This window comes from Emydura macquarii, unplaced genomic scaffold (genome assembly GCF_026122565.2).
Source record: "Emydura macquarii macquarii isolate MOO-44397 ecotype Brisbane River unplaced genomic scaffold, CSIRO-AGI_Emac_v2 contig_2897, whole genome shotgun sequence".
In the NCBI taxonomy this organism is placed as follows: domain Eukaryota; kingdom Metazoa; phylum Chordata; order Testudines; family Chelidae; genus Emydura; species Emydura macquarii.
The window spans coordinates 56128042-56140508 of NW_027133034.1; the positions used below are offsets into that span (position 1 = coordinate 56128042).

A 12467-nucleotide genomic window follows, 5' to 3' on the forward strand; every position below is an offset into this window, starting at 1 on the left:
TTCTGGCTGCACTTCTCCCCAAAGCTTCTGATCTATGCATGCCCCGTCCATGGCCCCACAAAATCATGGGACCTCTTCATCAACCTCCTCCTTGCCTTGGCCAACGTGGCCAGGTAGAGGATGTTGGCTGAGGAGGTGCTCTGCAACTGGGGGGCCTATTTATTCCTCTGTCCAATCATGTATCCAGGCAGAGTTCCTCTGGGCCCCGTTTGCTGACTCCTTAGCTACTTTTGAGGAGCAGTGGGCATCGTCCAGGCTTCTCTGCTCGGTGTCCCCTTCAGGTTCCCTCCGTTTAGACCTCTCACCTTCACACCTGTTCCTGTTTTCTCATTTGTTGTCCTCCATCATCAGTTGAGTCCCAGGACCAGTAGTTCCTCCCCTTAGGCTGGGGGAGAGGCGTTTAGCCGTGGGCAGGCATCCCAGAACCCAAATAGACCCAGAAGGGGAGGATACAAAATTATTCAAGACAGTTAAGTCCAAAGTTGATTGCAAAGAGTTACAGGGGGAATTTCACAAAACTGGGTAACTGAGTAACAAAATGGCAGATGAAATTCAACATTGATACGTGTAAAGTATGCACACTGGAAAAAATAATCCCCAACTACACATATGTAATTAGGGGTTCTAAATAAACTGTTACCACTGAAGAGAGCTCTTGGAATCATTGTACATAGCTCTCTGAAAACACCTGCTCAATGCACAGCAGTGGTCAAAAACACTAAACAGAATGTTAGGAACTATTAGGAAAAGAATAAAAAATAAAATATATAATACCACTCCTGGAGGAATTCTACACCACTGCACACATGTAGAATTCATGTCCCCCACAGATTTCTTTGCTTTTCAGCAGAAAAGTGATTCTGAAGGGGCTGCAAGTGCGGTCACATGCCCCTCCCAAGCAGGGCAGGCACATAGTTTCAGGCACCTGGAGCAGCTGGTAGAGAGATCAATAACCACAGGTCTGGGGATCAATGGCTCCTACCCTGCACCAGGCTCCGTTGCTAGTCGTGGCTGGGCTGTGGGAAGATGGAACTTCCTCTTCCGCTGAAAGGAGTGGCAGAGGCTGAGTCAGATCCCATCCCCAGAAACCTACCCCAGCTGCATGCTGCCTCGCTTCCTTCCCCCATCACTCCTCAGCCACAGGTGTAGGAGTCACTATATGGGGAGCTGCTCTCCTGTTCGTACAACCCCCATGCATCCAGCCCTCCCCATACGAAGATCCCCCCACCAAGCCTCATCCCTCCACACCAAGAACCCCCACCTTGCCGAACCTCACCCCAAACACATTCCCCACTGAGCCCCACCCTGGAAAAGATTCAGAGAAGGGAAACAAAGATGATCAAGGGTATAGAACAGTGTCCATAAAAGGAGGACTAAGATGAACAACCCTAATCTTTTTTAAAAAAGAGACTATTAAGGGAGGATATGGTAACGGTCTATAAAATCATGAATGGTGGAGGAAAAAAATGTTTACCTTTTCCACAATACAAAAACCAGGGGTCACCTGATGAAAATAGGGAGAGGCTAAATACAAATAAAAGTAAATACATTTTCACATAACGCACAATTAACTTGTAGAACTCATTGCTATGGAATGTTATGATGGTCAAAATATAACTGAATTCACAAAAGAACTGAATAAGTTCATGGAGAATAGATCCATCAATGGCTATTAGCCAAGATGGTCAAGAATGTAACCCCATTATCGGGGCGACATTAAACCTCTGGTTGCCAGAAGCAAGGAGAGGGAGGAGTGGATCCCTCCAAAACTACCCTATTCTGTACACTCCCACTGAAGCTCTGGTATGGGCCACTGTCAGAAACAGGATACTGAGCTAGATTGACCATTGGTCTGACCGATTATGGCAATTCTTATATCCTTATGGTTTTCTTTTAAAAATCAATAGCATTAAGTAGGAACAATTTTTTCCTCATTTTATGGATGAAGGTAGCCATTTTCTGATCAGATCCGATACCAGTCATCGTGTACTAATGTCATTTTTGATTCCTTTAATTTTTCCTTCATCTCTTTATTTGCAGGTCCAACAGTGGACCTGTGCGACAAGGTTCATCTGGCCCTTTGAGGCTCCCTGTCCGAGGCCCTGCGGTCCTACCACAACCTGCCCCATGAAAACGGCCACGGAAGTGCTGGCCTGCTTAGAAAGACTACACAGAAGCTGCCAGTCAGAGCGCAGAATGCTCAGATAAAAGGAGATGCAGACCCTGAGCTGACTCAACCCAGAGGAGCAAGAAAAGGTGCTCCTCACCAGTAAAAGGAACACTTTGATTTAAATTGGCACACAGGAAACCTTGATTTAATAACAGATTTGCAGTAAGGGAGGTTATGTTGGACATTAGGAAAAACTTCCTAACTGTCAGGGTAGTTAAGCACTAAAACAAATTGCCTAGGCCAGCATTTCTCAAATGCGGCCATCAGACTTTTCTTGTGGCCACAGCCTCCTGGGCGGTGAATGGTGGAGATGGGGGGGGAAGCAGAGGCCCCTCCCCAGGGGCTGCTAGCACAGCTTGGTCCCTGCCCTCCCCCGCCCCGGAGCCAGAAACACCAAAAGGAACAGGCAGCTGGTGTGAGTGCCCCACCTTCCTGGGGGTCATGAAGCTCAGGGTTCCGGCTTCAGCCCTGGAGTGGTGAGTGACATGTTCTGGTCACGGGGCTTCAGGTTCCATCCCCCCGACCCCAGGATCACCACTCTCCACATTGACGCTAGCCCCTGCTGCCTCCTCCAGCCCTGTGCTTCAGCCACACAGCGGTGGGCTGTCCCCCAGGTTCTGGCCACAGGGCTCCAGGTCCAGCCATGGGGACCTGGGTTCTGGCCCCAGTCATGTGGCGGCAAGTGCCTGTTCCAGGCTCCCCACCAATCACCCCTGGCCCCCACTACCTTCTCCATCCCCACGCTCTGGCCGTGCGGTAGTGGGCTCCAGCCCCAGGCTCTGGCCAAACAGTTCCAGGATCTGGCTGTGGGGCTTTGGGCTCTAGCCCTGGGATCACACCCACCTCCCCTCACATCATCCCAGGTCCCTGCTGCATCCTTCGGCCCTGAACTTTGGCCACACAGCGGCAGGCTCCAGTTCCCGGCTGTAGAGCTCCAGCCCGGATCACCCCTCCATTGCTGGTGACCCCTGCTGCCTCCTCCATCCATCAACCCTGCCCACCACTACCTCCCTATCTAGCTCCCCATCCAGTGCTTAATTTGTCCCCCCGTTTTCCATTCTTATGCTTTGAAAGTGATATTTGTATGTTTGTGAATATCGCTTTTCACTGCCTCCCAGCTAGCTAGCAAGTATGCTGCTGTGAAAAATGATATTAACAAATATCACTTTTCACAGCATAAGAACATAAGAACGGCCATACTGGGTCAGACAAATGGTCCCTCTAGCCCAGTATCCTGTCTTCCGACAGTGGCCAATGCAAGGTGCTTCAGAGAGAATGAACAGAACAGGTAATTATCAAGTGATCCATCCCGTTGCCCATTCCCAGCCTCTGGTAAACAGCAATCCCTACCCATCCTGGCTAATAGCCACTGATAGACCTATTCTTCATGAACTTATCTAGTTCTTTTTTTGAACCCCGTTATAACTTTGGCCTTCACCACATCATCTGGCAAGGAGTTCCACAGGTTGACTGCATTGTGTGAAGAAATACTTCCTTTCGTTCGTTTTAAACCTGCTGCCTATTAAGTTCATTTGGTGACCCCCAATTTTTGTGTTATAAGAAGGAGTGAATAACTCTCCCTTATTTACTTTCTCCATACCAATTTTTATCTGTGACCAAACATTTAGATCATAAACTTGCCAGAAGTAATAAACCACTTTTGCTTGGATTTGTACCTACAGGGCCACTATCAACCTGTTCAGAGATCTTAAAAATAAGGGCTCACAAATCCAAAGACAGGACCTACATTTTAGCAGCTTTTAGCTTGCAGCTTAGTCTATTTTTTCCTTTGTGCAATTTTATATCTCTACTCATTATTCCTGTCACACCAACCTTAACAGGTCTTTTTCCTCCTTGATGTTGACACTCTTCAGATATTTGTAGACATATGTCACCTCTTATTCTTTCATTTGCCACCCCAAGCTATACATTTTTAAATTATCTTAATCATTCTTCATATTTTAATTGCTCCAAACCCTTTCTAGTTCTAGTTCTGTATAACTTTATCCTTCAAATCCCAGTGGATGAAATGCCAGCAATAGAATAAAATATTAAATAAACTACAAAACAATGACCCAACAGTTCAAGGCTGCTATTAATCTTTAGTCAAATTTTATGATACAGAAAAATAAAAACTTTCTTTCAAAATGAAAGATATGGTAAGAGCTAAAAGGATTTAATTTCACACACGTGCTACCTTTTTGTATGTATATCTTCTCTTTTCCCACATATCTGTATCCTTTTCCTTCCTGTGTTTCTCTATGTCCCTCATCCACTGACATGCTTTGAGTAGCATTTATCTCAGCAATTGGGGAAAGAGGTGCTTCAGAGAAGGACTCGGTGCTTCTGTAGTCACTGCTCACAGCAACTCCATAATATGAGAGGGGAAGATCTTAATTTCTGAAGGGGAGCTTCTGATTAGCTCTTTTGCCAGTGTCTGGGGATCCAGGAAATATCTTTATAGTTACTCCCCCGATTAAGAGTTCTTTCTTGTAAGTGACTGGCCAACGTAAAGAGCAAGGGCAGAGCCAAAGTCTGTTACTTGGGCAGGTTGAGGTAGAATGTGGGATTCTCCATGAGGGAGAAAGAACTGGGAAGGGAGAAAGATCAGTTGTACAATCTCAGTGATCACACAGGAGCTTTAAATCCACCATTAGAAGTAACTTCCCACTAAATAAGCTTGTGGTACCAAAGTATTAAAAAATTTCTCTAAGGAGGCAGATTTCTATTTTTGGCTTTCAAGCGCTATTTATAATCAAACACTATAGAAAAGCAGAATAAATACCATTGAAAGGCTGCAGGTTATATCCTTAACCTTAAAGACAACATACAGCACAATTAGAAACTAATGCTTTTTCAAGTTTGAATTAAATATGATATGCCACTAAAACGTAACAACACTCCTTGTCATGTCATGTGCAGGAACTGAACTGAACGGAGGACTTCTGGATCTAAAAATATGAGTCTTTACTGCTCAAGCTAAAGGATCATGTTCATTAGCTCAGATGCAGTAGCAGACTCAAAGCTCTATATGTGGTCTAGCCACTAGTGGGAGGACAAAGACACATTGTGTCAGCATGGATGACCCAGGGATAAGGTAATTGACTCACATTATTTATTAGCACATTTGAACAGTCTTAAAACCAAGCAGTCTCAGGCCTGGTCCACATTTAAAAATTAGATTCATCTAAATTACAACACTCAGGGGTGTGAATTTTCCCCACCCCTGACTGCCACAGTAAAGCCATCCTAACCCCCAATGCAGATATGGCTAGGTCAGTGGTAGCATTATTCTGTTGACATAGCCACTGCCACTCAGAGACGTAGATTAACTACAGGAACAGAAAAACCCCTTCCATTGCCATGAAGCATCTACATTACGGCTCTATAGCATCACAGTTGCTGCACCACTAACACCCAAAGCATATACATGGCCTCAATCACAAAATATATCTCTGTCACCAAGGAGAACAAAAGTGTGCTCTTACTTAAAGTTAGCCACAAAGGTCTGCAAAACAGCATGATGGCCCAAACTTAACAGAATTATATAAGATCATATTGGACTTTCAACCTTATTATGAAATTCCCAATGACATCAGTAGGAGTTGCACATAAAGAATATGATAAAGGAGCGCTTGACAAATTGAGGCTAGCGGGACTCTTTCAAGGAGCAGCAATATCAAATTCTGCAAAAAGTATTGTTTTATTTTTAAAAAATTAAGTTTGCAGAACTTATTGTTACAAAGATTACTCTCAGATCATGTTTTAAGGTTAACAGATGTAGCAATGTCACTATAAGTCTAGGAACTGCCACACAAGACCAGACGAGTAGTCCATCTAGTCCAGTATCCTCTCTCTATAAACGACAAGGACCAGCTGCTTCAGAGAAAAATAGAAGAAACCCTGCAGTAGGCAGTTACAGAATAATATGCCAATAGGGAAAGTTTCTTCCTAAATCCCATCAGTTGGAGGCTGGTTTACATACTGCAGCCTGTAGTTTATATCCCTTCCAAGACTTTTGGTGTTTGGTTGGTTGGTTTTTGTGCTTCATTAATTCTTACTAGAGGACTGGATATTTCTTCCATCCATGTCAACATTCAATTGTTTTTTTTAATCCTACTAAGCTCTTGACCTCAGTAATATCTTGTGGCAATGAGTTCCATAAACTAATTGAATATTGCTTATTCTCTTGTATCTGTTTTGAATTAGTTGTCTTTCAATATCATGGAACGTCCACCTGTTCTTGAATTATGAAAAAAAGGGAATAGAAGTGCTTGATCCACCTTCTCTATACCATTCATGGGTTCATAGATTCCAAGGCAGAAGGGACCGTTACCATCATCTAGTCTGACCTCCTATATAACACAGGCCATAGAACTTCCCCAAAATAATTCCCAGAGGGTATCTGTTAGAAAAAAATCCAGTCTTGATTTTAAATTTGATAAAAACTTCCCCACAACCCTTGGCAATTTGTTTCAATGGTGTATTACCCTCACCGTAAAAAAAACAATTATTCTTATTTCCAGTCTTAATTTGTCTAACTTCAGCTTCAAGCCATTGGATCACGTTATACTTTCTCTGCTAGATTAAAGATCCCATTATCAAATATTTGTTCCCCCTGTAGATACATACAGACTGCAATCAAATCACCTCTTAGCCTTCTCTGTTAAGCTAAATAAACTCAAGGAGCTCAATCTATCACTATAAGGCAAGTTTTCTAATCCTTTAGATATTCTCATGACTCTTCTCTGAACCCTTTGCAATTTACCAACATCCTTCTTGAACTATGGGCACTAGAATGGGATACAGTATTCCAGCAGAGTTCACACCACTGCCAAATACAGAGGTAAAATAACCTCTCTACTCCTCGAGATTTCCCTGTTTAAGCATCCCAGGATCACATTAGCTCTCTTAGTGACAGCTTCACATTGGGAGCTCAGATTCAGCTGATGGTCCACTATGACACCCAGATCTTTTTCAGAATCACTACTTCCAAGGATAGAATCCCATAACCTGTAAGTATGGCCTACATTCTTTTTTCCTAGATGTATACATTTACATTTAGCCGCACACAGACACATATTGTTAAATTGTGCTCAGTTTATCAAGCAATCCAGATCACTCTGAATCAGTCCTCTTCATTATTTACCTCTTGCCAATTTTTGGGTCATCTGCATACTTTATCAGTGATGACTTTTTCTTCTTCCAGGTCAGGAATAAAAATGTTAAATAGAGTAAGGTCAAGAACTGATCCATACAGGACCCTGCTGGAAACACACCCACTCAACCACAATTCCCTGTTTACAGTTAGATTTTGAGACCTATCAGTTAGCCAGTTTTTAATCTATTTAACTTGTGCTGTTAATTTAATATGGTTTTAGTTTTTTAATCAAAATGTGTGGTACCAAGTCAGACATCTTACAGACGTACAAGTATATTATGTCAACACTATTACCTTTATCAAACTTGTAATCTCATAAAAAAATCAAGTTAGTTTGAGAGGATCTATTTTCCATAAACCCATTTTGATTTGTATTAATTACTTTACCCTCCTTTAATTCTTTATTAATCTAGTCCTGTATCAGCCACTCCATTAGCTTGCCAGGGACCAATATCAGGCTGACGGGCCTGCAATTATCACAGTCATCCCATTTATCCTTTTTGTAACTGGAAGACAGCTAATGTGTCAGTTTTTCCTCAAACTTCCCTAGTGCTCCAAGACTTATAGAAAATCACCATTAACTTATTATTGTGTCACCTCTTATTCATCTCCTAAGGTAAACATTCCCAATCTTTACACGCTTACTTCATATTGACATTTTTCCTATGCTTTTATTCATTCTTCCCACCCATCTCTGAGCCCCCTCTATTTCTACTAAATCATTTTTGAGATAGTGAGCACCACTAAACAGAATGGAAAACACCAATTTATACAATGGCATAATAATTTGTGATCTTTTCCTTACTATTCCAGCCTGCAGAGACAAAGCTCTAGTACTTTGAGAGGAATGGGAGAGAAGGGTGAAGCTGCTGCTCTTCATGGTATGTGCCATAGACAGGGTTGGACTGAGACATGGAGCACTTGGGGGAGGGGCTGCAGGGTATGGGGTAGGCTTAGCCTATCTCACCAAAAGACTGAATATGTAGAAGGAAAACCAACATAAGTTGATTTATTATAGAGCAGAGTAAGCATACAATGATTTACTGAGGGTGGTCCTCATTAACTGTATTCGTTAACTGTATTATTTTGTGTGTGAGAAATAGAAGCAGCATTAAATTGATTTGATGCAGTGTGTATATTTTAATGGGGGACAGCTATTATTTGTGCACTCAAGGTTCAGCAGCAGGAAGCAGGCAAATGTCTGGACCCCACCACTGTGGTACATGCTGGAGACCAGAAAACAGGGGCACAGCCTGTGACACTGGTGTATTTTGGTGTGGTGAGCAGGTTTAGTCCTTAGAGCTAGTAGGTGATGGGAACGTTGTTCACGCTGGGCGGATATGACATAGTTTGAATTTTACATCAAGTTATTCATGTGATTGACAAATCACAGCTCATCTTGGAAATAAAACCTCAATGCAATTAACAGATGTTCTACGTCCAGCTACATGTTCATTATTTTGAAACATGAGCAGTAAATTTCAATGTAGCAGATAATTCAATTACTTTAAAATAAGTTGGTTGGTTACTGCTGTTCCATTCTAAATGAATGGAACTAGTTATGCTCTACAATTATAGTTGAAGACACCAAGATGGCATTTGTACCAATGCCCATCTAAAGAAACCAAAAGTTTCCTGCAAAAACTACTATAATGTCTGTTCTTGGAAGTGTTGAGTTTCATCCAAAAGCTGAATGTCATGATGTTTTGGCTACTGATTCTAATACTACATTTTATTTCTATTATACTTATTTTCCATTTGCATCCTACAAGTGACCCCTGTTGGAATTTTAAAATCTAATCACAATAAAAATCACAATAATGCTCAATTATTAATCTTTCTGAAGTATTCTAATCTCCTTGCTCTCACGTGTATTATTCCTTCATTGTATTTGTTTTTTGCTGCTATATGCAAGACCCTCAAATGCTGTATATGACTCCAAATCAAGGTATTTTATAGAAAGTTGCTATTCCTTACAATAATAAAATTGAGAACTTTTTTTTTTTTTTTTTAAAGGAGGGCTTAAAGTGTTACAATTTCAATACAGCTCTATGCACAGAGATAGAAACAATCAGAATAATTGGTGGACAGACTGGAGACTTTGCCCATCCTTTGGTGATCCTGAAAACTGATCAAAAATTTGTCATCTGATCCTAAAGAATATTCAGGTAAACAGGTAAATACGGAACTACTTGATTTTTAGGATCATACTTACCACTCAGACTCTTTTTAAAACAAAACATGAATATGTGTTCACTCAGTTAGCCTGGACTCTTACCTGAGTGTTGCCCTAACCTTCCACCACTCCACACACAAAAGCCTCTCACCAGTTTAGCTTTGCTTTCAATCCAAACTAGCTAGCACAGCTGGGAAGGGGTATGGGTTAGAGCCCCAGTCCTTTGACTCAGGCTGCTAACCTGCTCCTTTTGCAGTGAGGCACAGGGTAAATCACTTCAGTGCTGACAGTCCTCTAGTGCAGTAATTCTCAACCCACGGCCCGCTTGCCGCCCAATCAGCACACAGCTTCACCCATAGGACTTCCTCAGGGCCATACAGATAGTGTATATATATTATGTGAATTCAGCCCACAACACACAAAGAGCTATATATGGGGCCCTCAATGGTAAATAGGTTGAGAACCACTGCTGTAGTGCCTTCCCACAGCTCCCATATGTGCCCAGAAGGGCAGTTTCTCCCACAATTCACTGGAAAATAATCAGAGTGGGAGCAAAAAAAACCCATGAGATTCATCCCCAGACATTCCAGTGGCACACAGCACCAGTGAGAACACATAATTTGGGTACAGTATCGTAGCTTGGCTGCTCACACCCTGTTGAGCTAACCCAGGTTTCTATGCACATGAACAAAGACCCAAAATGTTTTACTGAAATCAAATGCTTTTATTGGAGTTTATGTAATCATTACACATTTTGCTGCATCACTTAAACCCATGATTAACATGGATATTATATACAAGACTTTACTGTTCTCATTTCTGGTATCAGAAGTAGTCAGGAAAACAATTTTTTTTTCAAATGTAAGCAAGACACACAATCCCCAGTTAGATCTACTGAAAGCTCACAGAACTCTCAGTGAAATCATCTGATCATAAGCACAATGAAATATTTAAAAAAATAAAGAAATCTGCAATGGATTATGCACACAATCAATGAAAAGCCTATCTGGTTCTTTGTGTCATCCACAAGTCTATTCACAAACTGATATGTTACATATAATGAGCGATGGCAGTCTTAATGACACAACAAAAATGCAGTGTTTAATAACATTCAATCTAGAGAGTGGGAAGGGAAGGTAGTTAACAGCACATCTTCATGCAGTTTATTGCTGCCTCATGCTCTAGCCATCCTCTAGCTTCAGCACCTTGGATCTTCAGGTTTTTCCTCAGCTACTGCACAAGCATATGAACTTCCCCAGCATAGTTCTGAATATTCACATTGCTGGAGAATACTGACTTTCCAAAGACAATCCCAACATGACTTCACATCCCCAAGACCAGGGAAGAACTATGCTGACATATCCCCATTCAAAATTACAGAGCTGAAAGTATCAGATGTCTGCCCATTGATTCAACCACCAAAATCCCCATTCAACTCTGCTCATAAGTCTCAATCCAGACAAACACACACCACACAATCACCCCCAAGCCCAGTCACACGTCTAACTTCATGTGCATCTCCAGAAACCATTGCACATGCTGCTGCCCAGGCAGGAAGGGAAACATTGAATCAGCAACAGAGGGGTCTCACCACCAGCGAGATGCAATGCTAACATATAGGAATAAATAAAGAGCGGTGTTTTTACATTACAAAGATGTACAGAACAGCCAAAGTAACATTGGGTATTGTTGTCAAATAATCATGGAGGGAGTGTCCAAAGCCACCTCTCTGGCACTGTACATTGCCAAATATTGCAATAGTCACAGCTTGTGTTTCAATGTGACTGAGAAGTTATTGCCTTACCTTACAAGGCCCACCCTTCATCATCCCCCTTCTGCTCTTTGAAACCACATGCTCCTGCGCTCATCTCCCCCTTCCCCCCCCCCAAATTTCCCTCTTCGGGGTCTCCACCCCAAACCAGCTCCTCTCCCCTCCTCCCCAATTATCCACCGCCTCAGCCCACATCAGACCTTGCCCATTCCCCTTTTTGCCTTCCCCTCCCCGCCCCCAAATCAACTCATCTCTCTCTCTCTCTCGCTCATTCCCTTTGCCTCCTTTCTCAGCCCACTCCCCGAGTCAGCCCCCCTCCCCACCGAAATCCCCTTATCAGCCCCTCCCCCTGCCCCATCCCCCAGCCCCTCCCCTCCCCTCCCAGCATTGCAGCAGCCTCCCTGTCTCCGGCGACGGCTGCCGCCCGAGTCCCTCGCGCCGTTCCCTCCCCCCACCCCGAGCGCACCCTGGAGACGACACCAACGCTCCCTAACAACCGCAGCAAACAGCAGGCCCGGCCCCTCCCCGGGCCCCGCGCGCACAATGGGCCCCGCGCGCAACCCCCCGTCTCACGGAGAAGGCGGCAGGGGCCGGGGGCTGCGGCCGCTCAGCCTCCCCCCCGCTCCCCGCCCGCTCACCATCGCTGCGCTTGATCTCTACATAGATCCCGATCTGGATCTTGCCGAAGTTGGCCGCTGCCATCGCTTCATGGGGCAGCCGGGGTCCGTCCGAGGCGCTGCCGGGCGGACGCGCAGGGGGCGGGGAGGGCACAGGGCAGCGGCGGCGGCTCTGGGGGAGGGGAGAAAAGGCGCCGGCCGGATATACCAGGCGCTGGAAGCCGCTGCGCCTGCGCACTTCGCGGAGGCGTCACTCGGCGGGACCGGCTAAGGGGTGGGAGGGGAAAGTGGCGCCTCCGGCTTGGCCTCCGCCAGTTGCCGGTGCCTCCTCCCGAGTCGGCAGGAGGGGGCGCTGGGCCTGCACTGCTCGGCCTGGCCGGGCCCCGCTGCCTCCCCTGCACCTCGGAGGCGGCTCCCTGCCCAGTGCGCTCGCCGGGATGCTGTGGTGGCCGCGGCCATAGCCCGGCCTACGGCAAGGCGCCGCGGGCACCCGCCGCTCACGTTTTATTCCTCCCCACCCCCGTGTCCGCTGCCCCGGCCGAACCCCAACCTCACGCGCGTCCCCCTCCCCC

The 12467-nt window shown here is 44.6% G+C and overlaps 1 protein-coding gene across 4 annotated transcripts in view; it reads right to left on the reverse strand.

Annotated features, from left to right (window-relative positions):
• The window catches only part of KIF2A (kinesin family member 2A), a 97204-nt gene extending 85130 nt beyond the window's left edge, over window positions 1–12074 (reverse strand). For 3 of the 4 annotated variants that reach the window (XM_067569250.1, XM_067569249.1, XM_067569247.1), the window contains exon 1: window positions 11917–12073. In XM_067569250.1, coding sequence (XP_067425351.1) covers window positions 11917–11980 — 64 coding nt within the window. In that variant the 5' untranslated portion in view covers window positions 11981–12073. Of the gene's footprint in view, window positions 1–11916 lie in introns of all 4 variants that reach the window. The other variant, XM_067569248.1, reaches the window with a different exon arrangement.
• Window positions 12075–12467: the final 393 nt, after the last annotated feature.